The 26519-nt window shown below is 40.2% G+C and overlaps 1 protein-coding gene across 1 annotated transcript in view; it reads right to left on the bottom strand.

Annotated features, from left to right (window-relative positions):
• Positions 1 to 1934: 1934 nt before the first annotated feature.
• COL4A1 (collagen type IV alpha 1 chain) overlaps positions 1935 to 26519 on the bottom strand; it is a 148813-nt gene continuing 124228 nt past the window's right edge. The window contains exons 40-52 of the mRNA XM_054574394.1: positions 26334 to 26432; positions 25174 to 25224; positions 19681 to 19866; positions 18883 to 19016; positions 17402 to 17474; positions 16547 to 16618; positions 14498 to 14626; positions 13400 to 13498; positions 12280 to 12492; positions 10298 to 10475; positions 6594 to 6708; positions 5189 to 5361; positions 1935 to 3344 (exon numbers count right to left, since the gene is read on the bottom strand). Coding sequence (XP_054430369.1) covers positions 3263 to 3344; positions 5189 to 5361; positions 6594 to 6708; positions 10298 to 10475; positions 12280 to 12492; positions 13400 to 13498; positions 14498 to 14626; positions 16547 to 16618; positions 17402 to 17474; positions 18883 to 19016; positions 19681 to 19866; positions 25174 to 25224; positions 26334 to 26432 — 1604 coding nt within the window. The 3' untranslated portion in view covers positions 1935 to 3262. The remainder of the gene's footprint in view (positions 3345 to 5188; positions 5362 to 6593; positions 6709 to 10297; positions 10476 to 12279; positions 12493 to 13399; positions 13499 to 14497; positions 14627 to 16546; positions 16619 to 17401; positions 17475 to 18882; positions 19017 to 19680; positions 19867 to 25173; positions 25225 to 26333; positions 26433 to 26519) is intronic.

Consider the following 26519-nt stretch of genomic DNA (forward strand, 5'->3'; position numbering starts at 1 on the left):
TTATCTCTTTGAAAGACACTGTTAAGATTAATTTGCAAATCATAGATCCAACAAATGACTTCTAACTGGTGTATCTAAAGAGCTTTCAAAATGCAACAAAATGAAAAGGAACAATTTTTAAAAATGAGACAATAGATACTTCAAAAAAAGAGGCTCTATCAATAGTCAAACAATGCATGAGAAAATGTTCAACATCATTAACCATTACAGAAACGCCAATTAAAACCATGGTTAAATGATGCTACATACTAATTAGAATGACTAAAAAGAAATGTTGACAATGCCAAACATTGTGGAGCAAATAGAGCTTTCATACATTGCTGATAGAAATGTAAAATGGCACAGCCAGTCTGGAAACTAGTTTCGCCATTTCTTTTTGCATTAAGCATACACTTACCTTATCACTCAACCATTCTAGTACTGGGTATTTACCCTAAAGAAAAAAATAACTTATGTTCACATAAAAACCTAGACATGAACATTTCTTTTCTATTCATAAGCACCCCAAACTGAAAATAACCCACGTCTTTCAACAGGTGAATAGATCAATGAAGTGTGGTACATTTATAAAATATAATCCTGCTCAGCAATAAAAAGAAATAAACTGTTGATACACACACAACTCGGATGAATGCACTATGCTGAGTTAAAGATGGCCTCAAAATCTTACACACTGTATCATTCCATCCTTGTAGAGACAAATCTATAGTGACAGGGAAAAAAAGTTCAGTGATTGATTGTCAAGGTTGGGAGGGTAGGTGTGTTACCACATAGCAAGAGCTTGAGGGAACATTTTGGTATAACATGACTCTTCTGAATGCTGGTTTTGATTATGATTGTAGAAATATATATATATGTTATAATTCATAGAACTATATATCAAAATAATTAAATTTTACTGTAGGATAATTAAAAAAATAAAACATATAAACTGCTTTCAGAATAACAGATACAAAATGCACAGGACCTGAATGTTGAGAGTCAATGTATGATAGGACCTCCTTTGTACTTTCCTATATAAACCAAGCTGCATATAATAAATAATAATTTATAATAAACCAGCTTTACATGAAAAAAGAAAGTACTCTAAAATGGCTACAGTATGGAGGTATTTAATATTTCTCAGTAACTTCATTAGATATTAAGCCTAATGATTTTAGTTTTTCTCTCTTCTAATACTCTATATTAAGGAAAGCAAATGACCCGTTTTCATCCATTTTATCAAAGATGGGAGGTGATCAAAACTAGACCTTGACTGATAGCTCCTGATCAAGCACTGTTGTGCCATGCTTGTAGCTTATCCCATTTCATGCTCACTGTAAGTCTGCTGGGTCTGAAAACCAAGAGCATAACAACACTTAAAGCTTTTGCTTGAGGACACAATATTGCACTACATGGGTCCTATTTTAATCAAGTTGGAAGTTAAGCTTAGATTACCAGAGAAAAAGAAATATCTATCTTATTTCTTTCCTATCTTAAGTAAGACTTGGAATCCAACCCCCTGCCTGACATTTACCCATTGCATAACTGTAATCTCAGTTCTAACCCCTAATGGATTTGTTTTTAATGGATGAATGTGTGTGTTATTAATCTCTGTTTATCTTGCAACTATCCAGTTCTTGAAAAGTGGCAAATCCTCAGTATTCATGCAATGAATGGAGAGATGGATGGATGGATATTGGCTGTCTGGATGGATAGATGAGAGGGAGGGGCAAACGGAGGGAAGGAAGACGAGAGGGTGAGAGGGGAAGATCATTCTTTTTTTCTCTGTAATAATTTCAGTAAATTATGCTCAGTCTGTGACTCTTGTCTGGAAGAACTGCAAACTAAATATGATCTACACACGCAATGCTTACAAATTTATTAGTGGTTCATGCAGTAACTTTTCATTTACTGTTTCTGTGGCAACTAGCAACAAATTAATAAAAGCTTAATTTTTATACAAATAGTTTTATTACAAATTTGAATTTTTATGAAATACACATTTAAAGAAATTACATAAAAGGCCTTAGTAGTCTTAAAAACGTTTTGGAGACTTTCAGTGAAATGTCATTTCAGGCATAGTGGTCCGATTCTGCTCTCCTGCAATCCATCCGTTCCCCTGATGAAGTCTGAACACAGCTCGTGAAAAACCAAGAAAGCCACCTGAATGTGCTTACATGTAAAAATACTGATATTTTGATTCAACAGAGCTGTTTTTCACATCAGGCTGCAGAATGAGGAATACTTATAAAATGAAGGCCTTTTAAGGTTGTTGCTTCTGAAGTCAAGTCATTCAGTTTGTGATTAGTGTTTAAAACCCTGAATATATTTAAAACAGAATAAAAACAATAAGCTCAAAGTACATGTTTCAGTATAATAGACACCATATTCATGAACCTGGGTTTGGTTTTGGCAATACACAATTTTTGGTTTGGAAGTGAACAATCAAAATTGGTGTTTCACATTCAATACCTTGGTGTTTAAAATTCCATGTTAAAGGAGAACACAGTCTTTTAAAGGAAGAAACTATAAGCTTTATTTTAACAGTGAAACTGAAACTAAAACCTTGACCTGCCTAACTGCTGACATCTATATAAATTACTAAAATATATATATATATTTAATTTCTGCCTGTTTTGGACCATTTGTATTCCACAGGATATTTGTTATTTCTGCACAAGCAGCTGCATAGTACCACACATAGCAGAAAGACCTAAATTTATATTTGGGGATTGGAAGAGATGGCCACTGAGCCTGTAATTCCATTTGGAGGTTCAAAACACTGTTTCACATGACTATTATTTGTACAGAGCAAGGGACCTGAATTTTGAAAACAGCTAGACAGTGACATAAACAAACATTTCACCTAGGGGTGGAAAAATGAATCTGTTATCATACAAGAATGAAAACGGGCGTTCAAACAGTATGGAAGGCCCCGCACACCTCCTAGCACCCTTTGGTTTTCTGATGGAGTTCTCATTTTACACATCAGTGCACTGCATTGTAGAACAGACTTATATTTTTATTTCGTCAAAAGTGCCATTTTGTATGTCACTACTGACAGCTTATCGATGTCTCTGTTTCTCCTTCAGCAAGTAGAGGCCAATGAAGCAGGGTGTGTTAGTTAACGCAGATTCCTATAAGGCACTTTACAGTTTTCATACTGGAAGTGAGGTACACAGGATATATTTCTAGGGTTCGTTGCTGTTAAAAAAAAAAGAGGAAGGGGAAGAGGAGGGAGTAGCACCATGTTGTGACGTTAGCTGAGAGCTGAGCTTCATTATGTTCTTCTCATACAGACTTGACAGCGACTGACATGCGTGCTCAGCTCCCCAGCCTTCAAGGTGGACGGCGTGGGCTTCCTGAAATGCAGCAAAGAAAACAACCAGCCATCACTTCATTGCTTGTCAAACAGGCAAGCAACTTCCTCAGACCTCCCACCACCTACTCGGAGATCTCTAAGGGACCAGTCGGGGACGGGCTCCAGCCCCATGGCAAAGAGCCACTATGAGTCAGCCTGACTCTAAGAGGGCACCGTGCTGGGGGTATCACATGGCCTTCACAATGCATGGAGTGAGGCAAGTTCTCCCCTGCATTCCCCGCCCCTGGACCTGAGGTTAGTGCCGTTCCCGAGCACACACAGACTGAGGGCACGGCTAAAGCTACCCCACGTCTGCTGGGCTCCAAGTCTCAACCACTCCCCATCACACCTCCCTGCCTCTTGAACTACAGTTAAACATTGTCTTCTCAACCCGATTATAAACTCCTCCAGGGGAACAGGACATTGCTCTTCTCTGCAATACTTAACATGTACTAATATTTACGAAATGATGTAATGAGCAACAAATCTGGAAAAATTAACTAGACCTCGAAAGACTTTTACAACCATTGAAGCATTTACATGCAGGGGGTCCAACTGAAGGCCAAAGAAGGGAAGATATCTAATGCTCCAAATATTTCCTTGATCCTACAGTTACCTTATTTGGGCTACTGGAAAGGTAAAGACTGAACTAAAACTGACAGATAATCAAATTCTATTAAAATCAAAGGAGTCATGTAAAGGAGTATTCTGCCCTAAAATTAAGGCTGCTTATTTTACCAGCTTTTGGTGAAAATCATAGTGTCCCCAAATTAATTATTGAAGTTAACGGGATATTACCTAATTTTGTTAAGAAAGCATTTTAGTTCATTTTACCAGGCTACTGGTTCAAAAATATACCCATTTTTTACCTATTTACCCTATAACACAAAGCTCCAGGGTCTGATACATACATTAAGTGGCATTTCAGTAGCTAATGGTTAAATTCTATCTGTAAAGTTGACATCAAGTTTCCAGCTGCCTGAAGTCTCATGCAAGTACTAGTTAGGCACCTGGTAATGTTTTGATGCTTTAGAGAATTGAGCGGCAAATTCTCATTGCTTCACCTTTTATGATTTAAGCTACAAAGAGATGGGGTCATAGCAAAGTTCCATAAAATTCTCTCCAAAAAGGTAAAGTCAGAAAAGCTTATCCCAAGGGGTGAGAAGCATTTGTTTGGGGAATGAACAGTAAGGAAGTGTTCAGCCCCCATGAGCCTCCTGCATCTGCCGCCGCAGGGGCTTGCGCCCATGCGGTTCTGTCCATCAGGGACCAGGCCGGGTTCCAAATGACTTCAGCAAGGTCTGCAGCCTCTTGGGACAGTCATTTGAAAGGTGAAATTTTGGAAATGGAAAAGGTCTTCCCTTTTAATCTCAGATGCATTTGTACGGATATTTATTTGCACGTGTCTAAAAAACAAAGTTGTTAAGTCTCTCAGAACTCACATTAAATTCAGCCTCCTAAAGGCAATGAAAATGAATGCTGCTCACTTTCCTCTCACTGAATGTTAAAGATATGATATTTTTAAATGCTCTTTGAAGATTTTAATTGCTTGAATTACATTTTAGTGGATTCACCTAGAAAAATGACCTTTGTTCTTTTCACGGTTTTTCAGTCAATGAAAGAATTAAGCCTGCCGCCTAAGTTCTGCCTGTGAAAATTGTCTTGGTTTATCTGTCCATGTAGAACAGAATCAAATATTCACTACATGTGGAAGAAGCATTCCTAATTATTACTTTATAACCATCTTTAAGACTGCATTGGAAGGTACACAGATCATGGATGATTAAAAAAATAAGGGCCACAAAGCAGGTGAGGGTCCTATGAGAGAGGGTCATTCCGACTTACTTGAACATCTCACTTCTCTCTATAGTGGCAAGCCAAAAGCTGTAAGCATTTGCATAGTAATTACAAGTCCCACGGCCGTGGCACTCGATGAATGGCGCACTTCTAAACTCTTCCAGACAGGACCCCGGGGATGCAAGAGCTTGGCCAGAACCTTCAGCCCCAGCGCTGGTGTGCTGCAGAACAAAGGGACCATGTGTCAGCAATTCTCACCCACAGACAGGAGAGGGCAGCACTGTTCCCAGGGAGGAGCCAGAGTGCTCCTTCCAGAAAGCCAGCCCTCTGCCTCAGGCAGCCACCACGGAACACACTCCTGTGCACACCACTCATAGCCTGCAAGCCAGTCCTTGCTCCACCCACCCGGCAGGGCAGCACTCCGTGCGGCGCCAGAAATCAGTCAACCATTCCTCCCAAAATAGGAGGTGACCAGTCCAGCTTCATTAGAATTTAACAAAATGCTGTTCTTGCTATGTCTTATTTTGGAAACACTGAAACCTCTTCCAACTTGGAACATGAGACAACAGCCAAAATGTGCAAATGATGCTATAATCAACGGATGTGAAATCAGATTTTCTAAATGAAATTATACAGGATAATCAAAATCTTGTATTTGCTCATTAGATGCTATATATCCTTTTATAAGGTAAAGAAAAATCATCTACTATTTTTAAAAGAGGAAATTTTACAAGAGAACAAGAAAAGGAATAACTACTATTGTAACTGTTAAATTGCAATTTGGTCTAATGGCTTATAATGGCGATGTGGAAAGTATTTGCACAGAATCACTTACTGGGAGTTATTCTAGTATAACCTGATCTTACAAGTTCAGAGCTCTCATATGCTCAATCGATACTTTAAATTGAGGCAATAAAATAAAATAAGAAACTACAATGGGACCTCAAACAGGTACCATATTTCCTGTTTTAATTGGCTTTTCGGGGGCAGGGAACATCCAGGGCAGCTGGGTGATGGGCAGGCAGTCTCAGGCCATATGAAGGGTGTGGATATGCACATGAGTGGAAGAGGCAGTGTGCTATTAGCCAACGTTCCGCTGCTCTATTCCTGACTCAAGCTTCTGCTTTCAGGCGTACATGTGATTGTGTCAATGTGTACCTCCCACACGCACATCCTTCTCCTCTTCTACCTGACCCTAGGAAATGTCGTCATGTCCTCCCAGCTACTTAGTCCCAGAGAAGCCACTCCCAAGGCAACAGGAGGACTCTGTCTGGGCGCTAGAACCACTGTGTGCCCAGCGGAGCAAGCCAGGCTCCTGGGGATTGGATGGAAGACAGGACTAAGCAGCATGATCCACGGAACTGAGAAGGTGGTAATCAACATTGGAGAGAGGAGGCAGGGGTGAAAAAGGGTGGCTCCTCTAGGGAAATATGGAGTTGCCCAAAGTGCTTACCATCACAAAGGAATAGCCAATCCAGAGCGAGGACCACCCGTTGGGGCACGGGGGGATCTGAATCGTCTGGCTGTGTACGGCCATCACCATGGCTGGCGCCTCACACACCGCACACCTGGAAGGTACCAGAGCCAAGATATTCAGCACAGTTCACGGGATGGCTCAGGATGAAGACTTTACTTATGCATTCCTTTTCCCATTATTTGCAGTCAATCTCTTCCCTTGATTTTTCTGATTCAATTACATGTTTATCAAATGGATAATGTGTCCACTTCTTGGACTCCAAGGCTCAGAGCCTTCCTGTTGGTTTTATAAGCCTGTCTCCATATTAAAATATTAAATTCAAAAATATATCCAACACATGTGATTTAATTATATGCTCTGCTGAAGGGAGAAAATGGGAGCCCAAGTTGTAACAGTGGCTTTCTCCCCGAGGGGCTGGGGCTATAGGTAACTTTGTTTTCTCTTTTGTGTTTTCCAATTTTCCAAAAGTGGGCACGTATTTCAACAAACACAGTTAGGGCTTGGTAAAATCCAAGTGCTACCCCTTCCAGAACGCAGCAATTTGTTTTGAGCTAGGAATCATCTAAGATATAAGAAATACAGCTAGTGACTTAGAATAGCCAAGACAAATAATGTACCTGAGGCTGGATGTCCACATGAGCCTCCTTCAGGAGACTTGTTCCAGACCGGGAGCCAACAGACCAATGGCAAACCCCTGCCCTGGGCCAAGGCTGTCCTCGGGACCACTGAGGCTGGAGTTAGTCCCAAAGAACCCTCCCCACAACAGACACTTCCCAAGCCAGGCTCCCTCACATGCAGCCGCCCAGGAATAATTTAAAACAACCCGCAGTGTTCTGACTCAGACACCTCTCAACTAAGGGAACCCTTTGATGGTGAGATAATGTTTCACAGAAAAAAAAAAAATTAAACACCAGCAGGAAAATAATTATATTCAAGTCACAAAATGAACAGAATTTTAACAACGCTGATAAATGACTATAAATGGTGTTAATAATTATACCTAGTTATGCTGGAACATTTGCATGAAAATGGATGAGGAATGGCAAGAAGGCCTAAATTAGTCATTCGATTTTCCATGGACTTGGGTGTGTGTGTAGTGTGTGCAATTTTCTATTTTTTTTTCCACACAGATGCAGATGAATTAAAAGGCTCGGTTAAACGACAGTTACTGAAATTGGCCTCATCCACCATCTGCCTGCCAGACGCAGACACCAGAAATAGAGCGTGAAGGAAAGGCTGTCTCTGGGAGAGGGGGACACAAGTGGCTGCAGAGAAGGTGGGCCTGACCCCCTCAGATGGCTGATTAGGAAACCGAACCACAGCGTTAATTTTACGGTCCCTTAAAAGTCATAGTCCAATTCCCCATAAAATTCATGGAGAAACTGAGGTCACAGTGTCAAAGCCAGAACCAGAACTCAGTTCTTTCTACTACAACATTAAACATTAGTAGTTTTATGATGATTCTTGCTCTTTGAAAGCCAGAAAGTACTTAGAAGCCCTCAGAAGAAATATGTAATTCCTGAGAAGTCATTGAAACCCCGAGGTAAGTAACCAGGGAAACCTGCTTCTGAAGAGGCCAGGAGAAATGGGCAACACTGTTACCAAAAGAAAATGTGAGAAATATATGGTTTAAGGAGTAGCAGGCTTAAAGGATGCGTGTGACTTGTAAGGTCCCTTCACACTGAGTTTCTATGAGTTAGTTAACAGAAAGACATAAAAAGCCTGAAGTGTACAGTACTGGGACATTTAAACAACTTACGCTTGCAGAACCAGCGGTTCTTACTGAAATTAATGGGTTTTTAATTTCAGTAATCAAATTAATCATTCCAATAAAAACTCAAATAATTTTTTTTTTAAAAACCACAAATATAAGACACAAGGCTTCTAAAGACCTGTTCTTAGAATTTTCCAAAAGTACGCTATAGCCCTTGTTTTCTCCACCAAATCAAGGTCAAATGTCAATTTTATCAAGAAGGTAAATAAAAAACAAAAATGAAAAATTATTTTCTACCTGTTGTCCAAGGGAAGCTAAACAAAAACACAAACGTGGTTAGTTTTCCTTCTCACACATTCAGCATGGTTCTGAGCAAGAAAGGACTCAAAACACAGCAGTCAACAAGCCCTCCCTGACATTTGTAAAGGAGTCTGTATTTCGAAAAGTGCCACTCTGGAAGGGTAATGCATGATTTTTCCCATTGAAGACTCATAAAATAAGTTTTCTTATAGCTGGAAAAAAAAATCAAAGAAAGTTGTCTGGAGATATTTTAATGCAAGGCAATCAAAAACCTATGATTTTCCTCTTTCTCAGGCTTTCTGTTCCAGGGTCCTAACTGGCACAGCTCTCTTAATAAGACCATGGTCGGCCAGGCCCGGCCTTCCCGTGCATGCGGGAGCCACAGGCACCATCACGGGGCAGCCTGCCCCCAACCGGGCAGTGATCAGTGGCTGAGGGCCACCCACTGCTGGACCCACACGGGGACCCCTGGGGCCGGCTCCAAGCACTCACTTCCTGTTCCCTTCCCCTCTGACTGCAGGACACTCCTTAGGCAACATGCTACATCTTTCTTCATGTTTAGCAGCTGCTTATTGCTTTAAAGGGACTATGGGAAAGCACAAGTTCTTTCTCACTCTCACTCTCCTACAGCAAACTTGTCCTGTCTTGTTCTTTTCATCCTTCATTATCTTAGTGTATAAAAGTATAATTATAGAATAACCTATTAGTCAAATAAATGTATTCATTTGCCACTTTTCTATTATTTCTGAGTAAAGCTAAGGAATCAACTTTTAATTCAAAATAAGAGGCAATGATAAGACAATCATGTATTTTTCAGTCATAATAATTTCCATTTCCGATTTTATTTCCTCCCAGGCAGACTCTTGGGCACGGAAAACATTCTCCAGGTATTAACTAGTGAGGAAAGCACTTAATTTGGGAAGTTGCTCAGTCAAATGCGCAAATTTACAGTGGGTTCAATATCACCCAAGACAGTAAAAGTTGGTGGAGATGGAGAATATGAGAAAAAAATTTGAATAACATATACACTTTGACATATACAATAAACCTATAATCTTTTTATGTAAAAAGCATAGATATACAGTATGTCTGTGGTATTACCATCTCTTGGGGACCGCCTAACACCCATATTTGAGTTCCTGCATTAAGTGCCACTGAACTGTCCACTTAAAAATAGTTATGATAAATTTCTTTTTACGTGTGTTTTACTACAATTAAAATAATCAAATACTTTTTAAAAATTTCATGGTAGTGGGGGAAATTCAGAAAAAAAAAAAGTCTTCAAAGACTCCTTAGGAGGATTATTTAAGGGGAACAAAGTTGAAAACACTCTTCTGATGCTTGCTGAGCACTCCAGTGATACTGCTCTGCCCATAGGAGGAAAGACAACCACCGCAGTGAGTCGCTTAAGAGATGGACTCTGTTTCAAAGCTGGGCATTGTCTCACAAAGGTTTTGTGCTATAATTTTTAAAGAGGACAACTGACTTTTATATAAAATAATTTTTATGGCTGATTTCTACTACAAAACTCAAATATCATAATGAATAAACTGAATGCCAATGGATTGAATGTTTTTTTGCAGGGGGATGAAAGAAAGCTCTGTCTAGATTACAAGGAGTTTTTCTTCTTCAATTATACATCTACTCCTGCAAATGCTCCACTCACCTGCTAATAAACGGTCTAATATTTTCCCCAGAGATGGGTGCCATAGACATTGGCATGGGCTCCGGAGTGGACAACCAGTAGGAATAATCATTTCGGGAGGCGAAGTTGCAGACGTTGTTGATATTGCAGAACAGGAAGGGCATCGTACTGAACTTGCGCAGGCAGCTTCCAGCCGTGCCTGGAGGCGCAGGGAGAGAGGACAAAGTGAAGTATTTGCTTTCTAACTCACTGTCTGCCTCTGTGTAAAATGGACTTAAGCTAGCTAATAATGAAAGACATACATTCAACCTAATCATTAAAATGGGAATAAATATTTTTAATTACAAATAGAAGGATGTAAATATACTAAACAGACAAGCATGATTGCAAATGAGCATTAAATTAAATTTAAGGTAATCAAGGCAAAAGAGAAACTGAAAGAATTACGTAGGACATTTTGATTGAATTCTAGAAGGTATTAAACATGGGGTTCCTTGTATAATGGATAGGAACACAGTGGACAGTGTCTTTATCAATAGTTTTGCCAAAAATGTGGAGAGGCTCTTTATATAACCACTTGTCATTTGCAAAATCAGTAAAAGTTAATGATGTCTAATGCTAAAACATAATCTTCATATCTGGTGAAGGATGGATAGCTGAATGAGACTAAGAAAATGACAAAAGACATGAGCTTTTTGCTGATGTAAACCAACAGAAAGTGAAGCAGGAGACGGCACAGGAAGAACTCTGAGACTTCATTGCTGTTACTGGCCAGCGTCTAGCATCCTGGATGCCAGGAAACACCTTTTATCACTTATATAGAATGAATAGTAAACCAAGGCAGGGAGGAGGAGGGAGACATGTCTCACCCCCTAACTCAGCAATCCAGAGCCTGGTCCAGTAATATTGCTAGGTGTTCCAACATCACCAGAAACACTATGTTAGCAAGGAAGGAGGGAAGTCCTTGAAATTCTATGTGGTGTTTCCACTGTCTGGGAAGGGAAGCCTGAAACTGTGCTTCCATCCCAAGGCCTGGAATGAGGGAGACAGTCCACAGTGCCCAAAGCAGCAGCTCATAACTCTGGGTAACTGCCCCAACCTTAATTAACAGCCTCCTGTCACTTACCTGTTTTTACAACAAGATGAACAAATGGAGTCTGGAGCAAGACAAGGATTCAGGCTAACAGACCCCCACGCATACCTCGGTTTGGGTAGTCACGCCCCCCCAGGAAAGTTGGCACCACACTTACGTTAATCAATATGTAACATTTTTACTTCCATCCCACCAACTATGTAAGTCCTCAGAACACAGGACTCGGGCTCTGGGCGCTCTGGGCGCCCTCAGCGCTCTGGCCACCCAGGCGCCTGCCACCCCGGCCTTCAGCCGCCCTCACTCTCACCCCCTGCTTTTCCCAGAACCTCTGCCCTTCACCTCCCCGCACATCTCAGCTGGGCCCGTTCTCTTCCATGGGAATGGATAACTAATAAACTCCAATTGCACGTTAATAGATTTGCTGATATGTAATTCTTTACATGCATCAGTAAGAAGAACCAGGTCTCTCCTGGCAACAGAGGGACACAGCTAAGAACATGCAGAAAAAGCATTTGGACAGAATAACGTGAGACTTTTGTTTTTTTTAAAGAGCCACAGTAAAGCTGCTCTATTTTAAAAATATCAACGCAAACTTTTCAGAAATCTTGATCCTACTTGATAATGTGAGGAAGAGATCAAAAGCTTTATCAACTTAAAACTTTTCAAAGGTTCAGCCTTTATAGTTTCTTGGCTTCCCATTAGTAACACAATGGCTGCTAAATTGATGGCTCATTCGGCAAGGATGTAGTAAAACAGGGCTAAGTCTTCTTTTCATTAACTAGGTCTTCGGGGCATTCTGAAATACCAGACCAGAGCTGAAAACAGCACTACTCCATTCACGCACTGGACAGATCTAACATAGAATTTGTGCATTTGTAACAATGAATACATGCACTTGTAAATGTCTCACCTAAGTCCTGTCCGTGGGCCCGTTCATTGCCTTGCACATAGAGCAAAGAGTACCCATGGTAAAGAATTTTGGTCCCAGGAGGACACTGTGGATCATCTATTGTTTGACTGTGCCTGGTCACAAGGAAGCCGTGATCAACAGATGGAGTGCCTGGGGGACCCATCGATCCTGGCAAACCATCAGGGCCTGGTGGTCCTGGAAACCCTCTAGGACCTGGAAGATAGAAGGGATGTTAGTTTCCCCAGTCACAGGCAAGTTCCTCTGAATGGCTTCAAGCAAGACCAGTTAAATACAATAATCCACGTTCTTCTTGCTGGATTAGCTTTCCCTTTTTACACACCACCGGAGATGCTTTATATGCAAAGCAGATGCTCAAAAAATTTGTCTAATGAACAAATGAAATATGAGAAAAGGAATATATGAATAAACGGAATAAATGACATGATTGCATACATGTAATGCGGATAGCATTTTGGGGCTCCTCTAAGAAAGAATTATTAAAACAATCTCCTTTTAAAGTGGCTTCCCTTCTATATCAGCCCAAAGCCTGTGCATGGAAACAGGGCAGTAAGAAAGCTCCCATGCAGCGGATCCTTTAGTCCCCTGGGGTAACTATGCTGCCTATGAAACTGTTCACACACCCTCTGCCTTTTCAGTTACTCAATGCCCTGAGCCTTTGGCATCTTGGTCATTATGGGATATTGGAGTTCCTGCTTCCTAGGGAAGTGAATCAACTTTATCCCATGGCGGACAGTAGCCTTTTGGCCAACGCTGGCATTATCACCTACTTTCCCCTGTCCATTGCTGAAACAGAATTGCTATAGCTGTAGCTTGCTTCCCTCATAGGAAACCAGACAGGGCCATCACTATTGGCCTTCTTTCAACAACATCTGGAAAACACTACACTTTGATCAATGTCTGTCTCCCTACACAGAAAAAGTGATGACAACTGTTTAGCTCTTCTATAGGATCCAATTTCTTCTAAGAAGCAGACTTCTTTGAAAATCTTTCAAGTATTTTTCAAGACTATTTTGCAGGTTTCCACATGCCTGGGCCTAGTGCTTCTAACCAAAAGACAAAGGTAGAGGGTATTAAGGTTGTGAAGCTGCAGCAAACCTACCAGGAGGTCCAAAGGGTCCCGGCTCTCCTTTCTGGCCAGGGGCACCATCGAACCCAGGAATACCTGGTGGACCAGGTAAGCCCACTGACCCTGTCACACCTAAAGGGAGAGAAAACGAATTTGTGATCTGGTCCTAGAGAGCAGCAGACTGTATCTATTTCTTCCCTTTTGAAATGTTCTCTTTCACCTTCTGGAAAGTACGCATAAGGTCTTTTGACTAGGTGAAAGTTTTCCCAGAAAAGCTTGATTGCTTCCCACAAACCCCTGTACACATCCTCTGAGACAACTGCCAAATTGACATTAGAAGGGGTGTGCATTCCACCATTGCATTCCGAGTTCTCCCTAGTTTCCTGATGTTATCGTTGTTATTGTTTGCCAATTGTTTTGGAAAAGACAGGCTATGTGTGGTGAGGGCGGAGATACTTGATACTTTTTCATTTTCTCACACGTGTCCCCCTTGGCCATATTCCAGCATCTAATTTTCAGGCAACAGATATATTGACAATGAATAACTTTTTCTTTTCATGTGTACAGTAATTTTAGGTAGTTTAAACTTAAATGTTCCTGTATTCTACCTTCTAATTCTAAATGTTTTCATTCTTTGTTTTTCACCCATTCCTTACCAACAGCTCTTGAAATAGGAAGCGTTAAGCCCAGATAAGCAGAAAGATTCTAGGTTAGGATGTCTGGGAACAACAGAAATTAGCACAAGCCTTTGCCAGTTGGATAGAACTTCTGGACCAATTGCCAAGAGCACCAGTTCTTACTGTTGAGTTTGCTGCTTCTCACCACCCCTTATGTCCTAGCTGGGGAAGATGATGTGGTTTTTTCCTCATATTTTTCTAAGTGAACGTAGATGTGTTAGGCTGTATGTTCCTGTAGCTATTTCTGTATTTTGGTCTAGCTTTTATAGGTCCACTCAAAAACTTTATTTGGCTTTGATATACATTAAAGAAAGGTAAGAAGATCATATTCAAATAGGTGTTTATGTAGCCATCACCCAGAGACTTTCACTCTAGACATGTGGGTGAAGAGAAAATCCCACCCCATTTCCTCCTGATCCCCGACTCCTTCCCTGTACAGCCCGGATATTCTTACCTTGCTGTCCTTTGGGGCCTGGAGGTCCCTGAATTCCTTTCATACCGGCAGGACCCTCAGGACCAGGGAACCCTGGCTCTCCTTTGATGATATGGTAAGGACCTGGAGGTCCAGGGGGACCGGGGAGACCTGAAGGAATCAGAGAGCCCACTGATCAATTTCACATCAACACATGGGGCCAGAAATAGCTTCAGAAGAAGAGTCCAATATGAAACACAATCCAAATAGAATGTTTCTCAGATGGAAAATCATAACCAAAAACACAAGTAATCAGATCCTCATAAGTCATAGATGTATCTGCACACCTTTATTATTTTACCTAAAATCCTTAAAGACTGGAACAGACATTGGGCCATCAGTGCAAACTGTCCACTCATTTTGGGAATCCCTGGCGACCAGCCAGCCCTCACTTCAACACCGCCCGCGGGGGAAGCTCATTCTCTCCCAGGCATCTCTCTTGACTCAGAGAGCTCCCACATTTACAATTATGAAGTTTTTTTCTCATACTTATCTGAAATATGCCCCACTGTACATTATAACTAACCACTGGTCTTAATTTTTAATGATGAATAAACTTAATCTTTCTTCTGCATGACAAGTCTTAAAATATATGCAATAATATAGAGTTTGCAGAGGATTCTGAGGTTTGCCTCAGCCTCCCTTCTTCAGCCACATATCCCTAATTCTCACTCCTTCCACACACATTTCTCCAATTCTTTTCTTTCCCAACATGCTACTTCCCACTGCATTCCAGTTGCTCATTCTCTCCCTTGAAAGATGGTTTTAAAAATTAAACACAGCTCTAGAAGTAAGGTCTGACCAGCAGAGGCTACGATGGGATGCATGCTGTACTTTAACAACTTCCAAAATTATCCTGCAGGGTTGTTGTTTTTTTATAAAGATTTTAAAAATGATTTTAATTTTTCAATTACAGTTGATATACTTTATTAGTTTCAGGTATACAACATAGTGATTAGAAACCTATATAAACCTTACAAAGTGAGCACCCCAGTAAGTTTAGTACCCATCTGACACTATAGGCTTATTATTAATTCTTCTTTAAATGTTTAGTAGTATTCCAGTAAAGCCATCTAATTTTGGCTTCTTAGTTGAGAGGTTTTCTTTTTCTCTAAGATTTATTAAGGAATAATCGACAAAATTGTAAGATATTTATAGTACATAACGTGATGATGTGATACATGTATAACGATGAAAGGATTCCTCTTTCATGTTAATTAACATATCCATCACTTCACCCATTAACTCCTTTTCTTTGTGTGAGAATTTTTTCAGTCATTTTTCATTGTTATTCTATTACAGTTGTCCCAATTTTTCTCCCCTTGCCCTCCTCCGCCCAGCCCACCCCCGACCCCCGACTCCCGCAGTCAATTCCCACTCAGTTGTCCATCTCTGTGGGTCATTCATGCATGTTATTTGACTAGTCCCTCCCCCTTCTTTCCACCATTGCCCTCTGGCCACTGTCAGTCTGTTCCATGCTTCCATGCCTATGGTTCTATTTTGTTCATTAGTTTATTTTGTTCATTAGATCCCTCTAACAGGTGAGATCATATGGTATTTGCCTTTCATCAACTGGCTTATGACCCTGTGTCTTTGGAGCCACTGTACACTGCCGACTCCTAGTGGTGGGAAGCCAAGGAAAACCCTTTCCTATGAAGAACTCCTTGCTGCCCAACTATAATTTGTTTAGCCTATTCGTGCAAGATTGACATTATTCCTATTACAACTTCAAGTCATTGATTTCCAGTCTGTGAGATTCTGTGTATCTTGAGTCTGTCATTCCTTCTCCACTCCATTGACCTCAGTCATAGATATAACAAACTTGACTTTCAAGGTAAGTCACTAGAAAAAACATCCACGAGATTACCCAATCCTGACATGCTACCAAAGAATTTGATTGATTAACCATTTTCTAATGATCTTTGAGTCTTTTCACATAGGTAAAACCAAACACCCCAATTCTGTGAGTTCAATGGCTTTCATATTTCCTCAGATCCATAAGGTACCTTCCAATACAGCACGTTCTCTTACCTTTAGTTCCAGGGAAACCTTGGTCCCCTGGGTCTCCTTTAATTCCCTGAAGGCCAGGGAGACCTTTTGGACCTGGAAGAAAGCAGAATATTGTCTTTGTTCAGAACTCCAAAGACATACAAGGATGTGTGTGTGCACGCACGCAAGCAAGCACATACACACATGCACATGTGTGTATGCGCATGTATGTGTGCATACATGTACATGCATGTGCATATACATACACAATCACAGTGAAAATTTTCCAATGTAGGCTCATGAAAGAAAAGAGCATTATTCTTGGTCAACTCTGTAAAACTTTTTATGAAACTCTTCTTTCTAGAAACCAAAAGTTACATTTCTAAACATGCGACAAAGTATAAAGTGGCCACAACCACTGGAGGGGCACATGATACTGCTTTTGTCCCAATCTGGTTCACACATGTCCCCAAACAGACCATAAAACACCTGCAGGCTAAGAAGTTGTTTTACTCACCTTTCATTCATTTATATCTGATTCAGCAGTAAAAATCACAGTGCCCGAAGGCTTGCAGGCACCCCTTACATCTTTGCTTAATACATTAATAAATTAATGAATGGCCAAAGTCCATGACTTCTTATTGATATGCAAAAAAATGAGATGTAAATGATCCACTGATTCTTTGTAGGAAATCCAAAATGTCTTTATACAGCCATTCATAGGACTATACAAACTGGGCTGTCACCCAGAAATAGCATTTTTAATTCAAAGAGAACAAGACCTTGTTCTATAATTATACTGCTTCTATCAGTATATCAGTATTGAAGTGCCAGTGGTTAGGAAGCTCTGATAATAGGTAAATGTGTCTTTCAGCAGCATCACCTTTACTGTCTTACCTTGAAAACCTGGAACTCCTGGAGGTCCCATATCACCCTTAGCACCTGTAATTCCTGGAGAGCCACCAATCCCCTGGGCACAAAAAGAGAATAGCAGTTGGGAATGATTCAGGAGATTGATAATTAGACTCTGAAGTAACAGGTCATTGGGAAGCTGCAAAGTATCTTTGTGGATAAATGATGTCTTGTAGTTTCTTGAATGATGTAAAAAGAACGACAAAGCCTCTATGTGTGTCTAAATAAGGTAACTGAGTCGACTTCATTCACTGGGTCCCCTCTTCTTGTCCATCTACGTGGTAAATTCCCAGACCAGGTGCCAGTCTTCATTCTGCTGTCCCTGCCCCACATCACAATGCCATGAACAGAAACAGAACCCCCTAAACATTTATCACGGCAACATGTACATCCACCAACACCAAACTATCTTTCTGGAAAACTATCATCTAAACACTCAAGCACAGTGACTGTTTCTTTAGAATTAGCTTCATATCTTACCTGAAAAACAATTTTAAATGTAGAAATTTAAAGAGAATTCTTTTTATTTATAATATAGCAATATTCATGTATTTAAAAAATATTATTTCATGTTCTAGCCAATTAAGTACAGTTTTTCCTTTCTCTAATTCCTTTTTCAATGTATAAAATATTGTATTATTTCTTACATAGATCTGTTTCTTTGCTTTACCTTAAAGGTGCCACAACCAAAAATAACACACACAAATACAGAATTGACCCCTGAACAATGCAAAAGTGAGAGGGCCAACCCCTAGCACCGTGAAAAATTCATGTACAACTTTTGACTCCCCCAAAACTTAGCTACAGCATCCATGGGGAATTAGTTCCAGGACCCACTGCAGCTATAAAACCTGAGGATGTTCAAGTTTTTCATATAATATTGCATAGTAGAACAAGGCATACTGTTGACTCTTCACATCTGTGAATTTCTAACTACAGACTGAAAATACTGTTTTCAATTTGTAATTGGTTGACTCTGTGGATGCAAAAGGGACAGAGGAAACTGACTGTATATTTATTGAAAAAAGAAACACATATAAGTGGACCTGAGTCACTCAAACCTATGTTGTTCAAGAGTCAACTATGTATAGGCATATATATGTATATACACACATACACACCTACTGATACATAAGTACATAAGTATATAGAGACACAGCCACTAGGATTGGGGAGAATATTTCTGTTACTGAGATTTGCTTTTTGAATCAATTTTGTAGGTAGATTATTAAACCCATGCATTGAGCTGTGTTTTCAAGTAGTATAACATTTCCCTTAATATTTATTGTACAACTAGACTGTACGAAATGTTTACTAGTTGTCTACTATGGGGCCAATAAAGATGGCTCATGTCTGGCAAGAGAGAAGAAACTGAGGATTTGGGAGTGTAACACGAGCATACACAGACATATGCATGTTATTTTGTAATCCTTTTCAAAAACAAGACCTACAAATGGACAACTTACAGGCATGCCTTGGAATCCAAGGTCTCCCTTGGGTCCTGGAGCACCAGGAGTCCCTGGCCAGCCTGGGCTTCCTTTGTCACCTTTCAATCCATCAAGCCCGGGGAGCCCTGGAGGCCCCATTGGTCCCGGAGGCCCTAACAGGAAACACAAAAGTCACACATTTGAAGTTAGAGGGTGATTTTATGTATGAGAGTCATTGGCCCATGGCTGTCATCACTGCCACCCAACTGTCCCCACCACCATATCTATACAACGCACCTATCTATTGTCACTCTACTGTCTCCAAATATGCACAGCAACACCATATCAAGCTTCATGAGCCCTGAAGAAATCAAGGCAGGTCCTGAAAGAAGAATCTGATCTTCTCAATGGACAGAAAATGTTGTTATAAACACTGCCATTTCAGTGTCCAATGCCCTATGTTGCTCAAGGGTAGCTGTGCTGCAGTAGTCACCTTGGCTATGATGGAGAGGCATGGCAGAGTGTCACCTGGTTTAAAATAACGCCACAGGTGGCATTTGTGTTCCAGTCCTTTCCAACAATGTACTTTCTCCCCTCTCCCCAGTTACTTGTCATATATACTAAGTTCCCTGACAGAAAAGACACAAAAAAAGCACTGTCCCAGTGTAGCCCAAAATATAAAAGCCCAATGGTTTATAGTTTCAAGTTGTAATAAATGCTGCAAACTTCTTAAACAAAAACTCAATTGAGAATGTATGCATTTAAATCTCTTTTACACTTGTGTATATTTGTGGCTGCTGTTTCAGTCCCAGCTCTGACCCGGGTTAGACAGCTTACCTGGCAGGCCAGGTTGTCCCTGTGGGCCCCGGTCGCCTTTGGGCCCCTCCACAGGACGGCCTGGAGCACCAGGCAATCCCGGCTGTCCTTGTGGCCCCGGAGGACCCATGAATCCTTGGTCTCCTTTAGATCCAGGAATTCCTGGGCTCCCAGCTAATCCTGGGAAACCCACCTCACCCTTTGAACCTAAACAATAAAAACAGATTGAGATCATGAGAAAGGAAGGGAAAAAGAGAAACTCCAGTACACTGACTAGGAAAGAAGGGCTTCCAGAAGGCACCAGGAGGTAAACTGGAGTTGCAGCGCTCTTTTCTCTCCTTTTTATTAAATAACACTCCTACCATGGCCAGCCTAAAGAATAGTTAGATCCTGGCTATCAATCTTTTAAAAAAGTTTTTTAATTGTTGTTCAATTACAGTTGTCCCCATTTTCCCCCCATGACTCTCCCCTCCCCTCCCACTTCCCCCCACCCCCTACCTCCCATTTCCAATTCTCCCCCCAGCTCGTTGTCTTTGTCCATGGGTCCTTTAGACATATTCCTTGACTTGACCCTTCCCCTTCTTTCCCCCATTATTCCCCTCCACCCTCCTCTCTGGTTACTGTCAGTTCTTTATTTCCATGTCTCTGGTTCTATTTTGCTCACTTGTCTGTTTTCAAGTTACACTTACACATGAGATCATATGATATCTGTATTTCACCACCTGGCTTTTTTCACTTAGCACAATACTCTCTAGTTCCACCCATGCTATTGAGAAGGGCAGGAGTTCCTTCCTGCTTTCTGCTGCATAGTATTCCATTGTGTAAATGTACCACAGTTTTTTGATCAACTCATTTACTGATGGGCACTTAGGCTGTTTCCAGCACTAGGCTATTATAAATAGCACTATGAACATTGGGATGCATATGTTCTTTCGAATTGCTGTTTCAGGATTCTTAGAACATAATACCAGCAGTTGAATTGCTGGGTCAAGAGTCAGTTCCGTTTTTCATTTTTTGAGGAAATGTTTTCCACAGTGGCTGCACCAGTCTGCATCCCACCAACAGTGTATTAGGGTTCCCTTTTCTCCACAACATTGCCAGCACTTACTGATTTTTTTACGATGGCCATTCTGACTGGTGTGAAGTGGTATCTCATTGTGGTTTTATTTTGCATCTCTCTAATGGCTGGTGATGCTGAACATTCTTTCATATGTATATAGGCTCTCTGCATATCCTCTGTGAAGAAGTGTCTCTTCATGTCCTTTGCCCTTTTTTAAATTGGATTGTTTATCTTCATGGTGTGCAGTCATGTGAGTTCCTCATATATTTTGGAGATCAAACTCTTGTCCAAGGTATCATTGATGAATATGTTTTCCCATACAGTTGATTCCTTTCTCATTTTGCTGATATTTTCTTTACCCATGCAGAAGCTTTTTTATTTTATGTAGTCCCATCTGCTTATTCTTTCCTTTATATCCCTTGCTCTGGGAAACATACTGGTGAAAATATTGCTCTGTGGAATGTGGAATATCTGAAATTTTCCTGCCTATGCTCTCCTCTAGGGCTTCTATGGTGTGATGACTTATATTTTATAAGTCTTTAATCCACCTTGAGTTTATTTTTGTGTATGGTATAAGCTGGTGGTCAAATTTCATTTTTTTTGCATGTAGTTGTCCAGATCTCCTAATACCATTTGTTTCACAGGCTATTTTTACTCCATTTTATGCTCCTGTCCCCTCTGTCAAATATTTGTTGACATGGGTTTCTTTCTAGGCTCTCTATTCTGTCCCATTGACCTATGTGTCTGTTCTTAGGCGAGTACCAGACTGTTTTGATTACAGTGGCCTTGTAAAATAGTTGGATATCAGGTATTGTGATCCCTCCTACTTTGTTCTTCTTTCTCAAAATTACTGAGGCTATTTGGGGTTGTATATGGTTCAATAAAAATTTTTGAAATGTTTGTTCTATATCTGTGAAATATGTCATTAGTATTTTAAAACAAATGGCACTGAATCTATAAATTGCTTTGGGTACTATGGACATTTTAATGTTAATTCTTCCAATCCATGAACACAGTATATGCTTCCATTTATTTATATCTCCCTTAATTTCTTTCTTCAGTGTTCTGCAGTTTTCTGAGTACAGGTCTTTTATCTCCTTGGTTAGATTCATTCCTAGGTAATTTTCTTCTTGCTATTAAAAGAGTTTTTTCCCCTAACTTCTGTTTCTGATATTTCATTCTAGGTGTACAAAAATGCCTTCAATTTCTGAACATTGACTTTGTATCCGCTGTTTTGCCAAATTCACTTATTAGGTCGAGTAGTTTTTTTGTGGAGCTGATGGGGTTTTCTAGGTACACTATCATGTCATCTGCAAACAATGACAGTTTTACTTCCTCCTTTTGAATTTGGATCCCTTTTATTTCTTTTTCTTGTCTGATCACTGTGCCTAGAACTTCCAATACTATGTTGAATAGAAGTGGTGAAAGCAGACACCCTTGTCTTATTCCTGATTTTAGTGGAAAAGATTTTAGGTTTGGCCCATGGAGTATGATGTTGGGTGTAGTTTTCTCATATATGGCACTTATTACATTGAGATATGCCCCCTCTACTCCCTCTTTGCTGAGTGTTTTTATCATAAATGGGTACTGTACCTTATCAAATGCTTTTTCCTCATCTATTTATATGATATGTAATTTTGGTCTTTCCTTTTGCTTATGTGATATATTACATTTATTGATTTGTGACTTTTTATCACTCTTGCATCCCTGGGATGAACCCCACTTCATCTTTTTAATGTATTGCTGGGTGCAGTTTGCCAATATTTTGTTGAGAATTTTAACATCTATATTCATCAGCAATATTGGCCTGTAGTTTTCTTTCTTTACTGTGTCTTTATCTGGTTGTGGGATTAGAATGATGCAGGCATCAGATAAAGAGTTTGGGCATCTTCCCTCTTCTTGGATATTTTGTAATAGTCTGAGGACAGGGGTTAGCTCTTCCTGAAATGTTTTGTAAAATTCTTCTGTGAAACAATCCAGTCCAGGGCTTTTGTGTGCCAAGTGTTTTTTAATAACTGCTTCAATTTCATCAGATGTGATCAATCTGTTCAGGTTTTCTGCTTCTTCTTGATTCAGTTTTGGAAGATGATATATTTCTAGAAATTTGTCCATTTCACCCAGGTTTTCAAATTTCTTGGCATATAATTGTTCATAGTAATTTCTGACAATCCTTTGCATTTCTGTGGTATCAGTTGTAACCTCTCCTCTTTCATTTCTAATTTTATTTATTTGGGTCCTCCCTCTTTTTCTCTTGATGAGTTTGCTTAAAGGCTTGTGGATTTTGTTTATCTTTTCAAAGAACCAGCTCCTGGATTTATTGATCCTTGAATTATTCTTTTAGTTTCTACGTCATTTAATTCTGCTCTGCTCTTGGTTATTTCCTTCCTTCTACTCGCTGTGAGCTTGGTTTGTTGTTGTTCCTCCAGTTCTTATAGGTGGAGGGTTAGGTTGTTTATTTGAAATGTTTCTATCTTTTTTAGGTAGGCCTGATTTGCTCTGAACTTCCCTCTCAGGACTGCCTTCACTGTGTCCCATAGGCTTTGTACTGCTTTGTGTTCATTTTCATTTGTTTCCAGAAACATTTCTTCCTTGATCTCATTATTAACCCATTTATAGTTTAATAGCATGCTATTCAGTCTCCATGAGTTTGAATGTTGTTTTTTTTCCGAGGTTGGTTTCTAGTTTCAAGCTCTTGTGGTCTGAGAGAAAGCTGGGCCTGATTTCAATTTTCTTGATTTTTTTGAGTTTCGTTTTGTGTCCTATCATGTGGTCTATCTTTGAAAATGTTCCATGTGCATTTGAAAAGAATGTGTATTTTGCTTCTTTGGAATGAAAGGTCATTATATATATATATTTATATATATATATATATAAAATCAGTTAAGACCATTTGATCTAATGAGTCATTCAGTTCCACAATATCCTTGTTGATGTTTTGTTTGGAAGATCTGTCCATTGTTGAAAGTGGGGTGTTAAAACCCCCTACTATAAGGGTGTTGCTTTCTGTATCTTTCTTCACGTCCTCCAAAATTTTCCTTATGTATTTGGGTGCTCCTATGTTGGGTGCATATGTTTACAATGTTTATGTCTTCTTGATGGATTCTTCCCTTGAGTAGCATAAAGTGTCTTTCTGTGTCTCTTTTTATGGCCTTTGTTTTGAAATCTATTTTGTCTGATATAAGTATTGCTACCCCAGCTTTTTTTCCCTTGTCGATTTGCTTGCAACATTTTTTTCCATCCCTTTACTTTCAGTCTGTGCAGGGCTTTTGTTCTGAAGTGTGTTTCCTGTAGGCAGCATATGTGCAGGTCATGTTGCTTATCCATTCAGCTACTCTATGTTTTTTTTTTTAATTGGGGCATTTAATCCATTTGCGTTTAAGGTTATTATTGATAGGTACCTATTCATTGCCATTCCCCCCCTTAGTGCCTGTGTTCCTCTCTCTCTCACTCTTTTTCTTCATCTTCTTAAAGCAGTCCCTTCAGCGTATCTTGCAATGCTGGTTTGGTGGGGGTGCATTCTTTTAGTCTTCTTTTGTCAGTCTTGACTATCATTCTTTACACCTGTTAAATGAAGTGTTCTATGGCAAAGGCATTTGAGTAAATGCTTAGATAAGCCCTCAAGCAATAGCATTGCTAAAATTAAAGGCTTGTTCCACCAATAGCAGAATGGATAAACAAAACACATTATACCCTCACCATAGAACACCATTCAGTAAGATGAAAAAAAAATCTATTGACACAAGCAACAACACAGATGAATTGCAAACTAATTATTCTGTGTGAAAGAAATCAGACTAAAAAGTAAAATACTGTAGGATTCCATTTATGTAAAATTCTAGAAAATGCAAACTAATCTACAGCACTGAAAAGCAGATCAATGGTTGGCTGGGGCCAGGAAGAGGCAGGAGGGAGGATGACAAAGCAACGCAGGAACAGGAAAGCTTTGGGGTGATGGGTATGTTAACTATATTGGATGCAGTGATTTTTTCAAGGGTGTATACATATATCAAGACATTAAATCACACATTTTAAATATGTGCACTTTATTGTATGTCAGTGGAAATACAATTGTCTTAAAAGATTTTTTAAGTAAGAACTTCTATGAAAAACACCCTGCATGTTTAGTTTTAAACATATTACCCAGTACTTGCCAATAAAATACAAAAATTCTAGGATTATTTGAAGGTGATTAGAAAAAAAGGAGACAGGGTCATCACCGAAAATAATCAAAGACCCCCTCACTGTGACTCTTCCCTGCTTTTCACAAGGCAATGACTCCAAAATGTGCCCTGTACAGTGGTTTCTCATGGGCCAGGAAACATGTCAGTTAGACTGTCCCAAACCCAGTATCTATCATCCATGTCCAATTGCTTCCTTGAAGCTGCTTATCCTGTTCTGCAGGCACTGTGTGCAACACTGGTGCGTAGAAAAAGATCACATTTAGCAAATGTTACCTTTCTCTCCTTTGGACCCTGGAAACCCGGGGAATCCTCTTGCGGGTAGACCTGTAAGATGAGGGTGAGAAGCAGTGTTCATCTTCTCTAAAACAGTTGATATGCAGCTACAGTACAAAGCAGTACTAATTCTTTGTACCAATACCCTATGCCATTTGCAGAACACAAAAATTAGTTAATTGCACCTTGCGAGTAAAATTATATTCCTGTAGTTGTCCTAAGATACTCTTGACTGGATTCATATAATTTACTACTTTTTTCCTAAGTACCTTTCAGCTCAGAACCATTAAGGCATTTAGCAAAAACAATCTGTACAAATGAGTACTTATTTCCTGCTACTAGAGACTCACAAATTGGCTTTTCTCAGATGACCGTCCAACAAATACCTATTCTCAAGGGAGGCACGGAGAGGCAGAGACATTCGGGGAAGCAGACACCAGGTAGCCCACAAGTGTGAGTAATAGGCTTCAGGGAAGATAACAGTGGGAGGAAGGAGCTGTGGAAGCATTTTTTAAGAATTCTTTTTATAGGAAAATGAATGTACATAATGTAAGCATACAGTGTATAGAATGAAAAAATGAACTTAAAAAAAGAGGCCAACACTAACAGTAATAAATGCCTTGATGGCCTCCCCAGCGACATTTTTCTCCTTCCATCCCCGTGACCCAGGGTAACCTCTTGCTACATACAAGGATGTATGCAACTGTTATCCTCCAAACTTGCAGCTAGCACTTTTGACCAAGTTGCACCCTGCCCCCTACCCCCGCCTCCCACCCCACCATCAGTGACAGGAGCAGATTCGGGAAACGGCAGACTTTCTCAGGACTGTTTCCCTGAAGCGGGTAACACCAGGCAGAGAAAGCAGTGGTCTGGGATCTTTATGTGTGCCCCTTTCACTCACCACTGAGAGCTGAAGCAGTTTCAAGGACAGATTTCCTTTAAGAGTTTGTGAAATAAATAACCCCCTTTTCCCCTTTTTCTTTTTCTCATCCAAGCCTGCTCCACTTGTCCACACTGGTGTTTAAATGGCTACAAGAACAAATGGCATAGGTGTCCCTTTGTACTCAGCTCCAGGCACTTGGTCCAATCTGTAAGTCTCTGGGAGATTGTTCACTCCAGGGAAAAGTCTTATTCCGGAAGGGAATGGCAGCTGGACATACCTGGTTCGCCCTTCTCTCCTGCCGACCCTGGAATTCCATCACTGCCGGGTTCCCCTTTCTGGCCGGCTGGGCCCGTTGGGCCAGGCTGCCCAGGAAGACCTCAAGGAGAAATGTCATGTCAGTTAGGCATGGAACTTCTCACAGCACCCTGGTCTGCATGAAAAATGCTACACTCCTAAGCATATC

Source organism: Pteronotus mesoamericanus, unplaced genomic scaffold, assembly GCF_021234165.1.
Source record: "Pteronotus mesoamericanus isolate MK-2021 breed Mesoamerican mustached bat unplaced genomic scaffold, CSHL_Meso_final contig_26, whole genome shotgun sequence".
Lineage (NCBI taxonomy): Eukaryota > Metazoa > Chordata > Mammalia > Chiroptera > Mormoopidae > Pteronotus > Pteronotus mesoamericanus.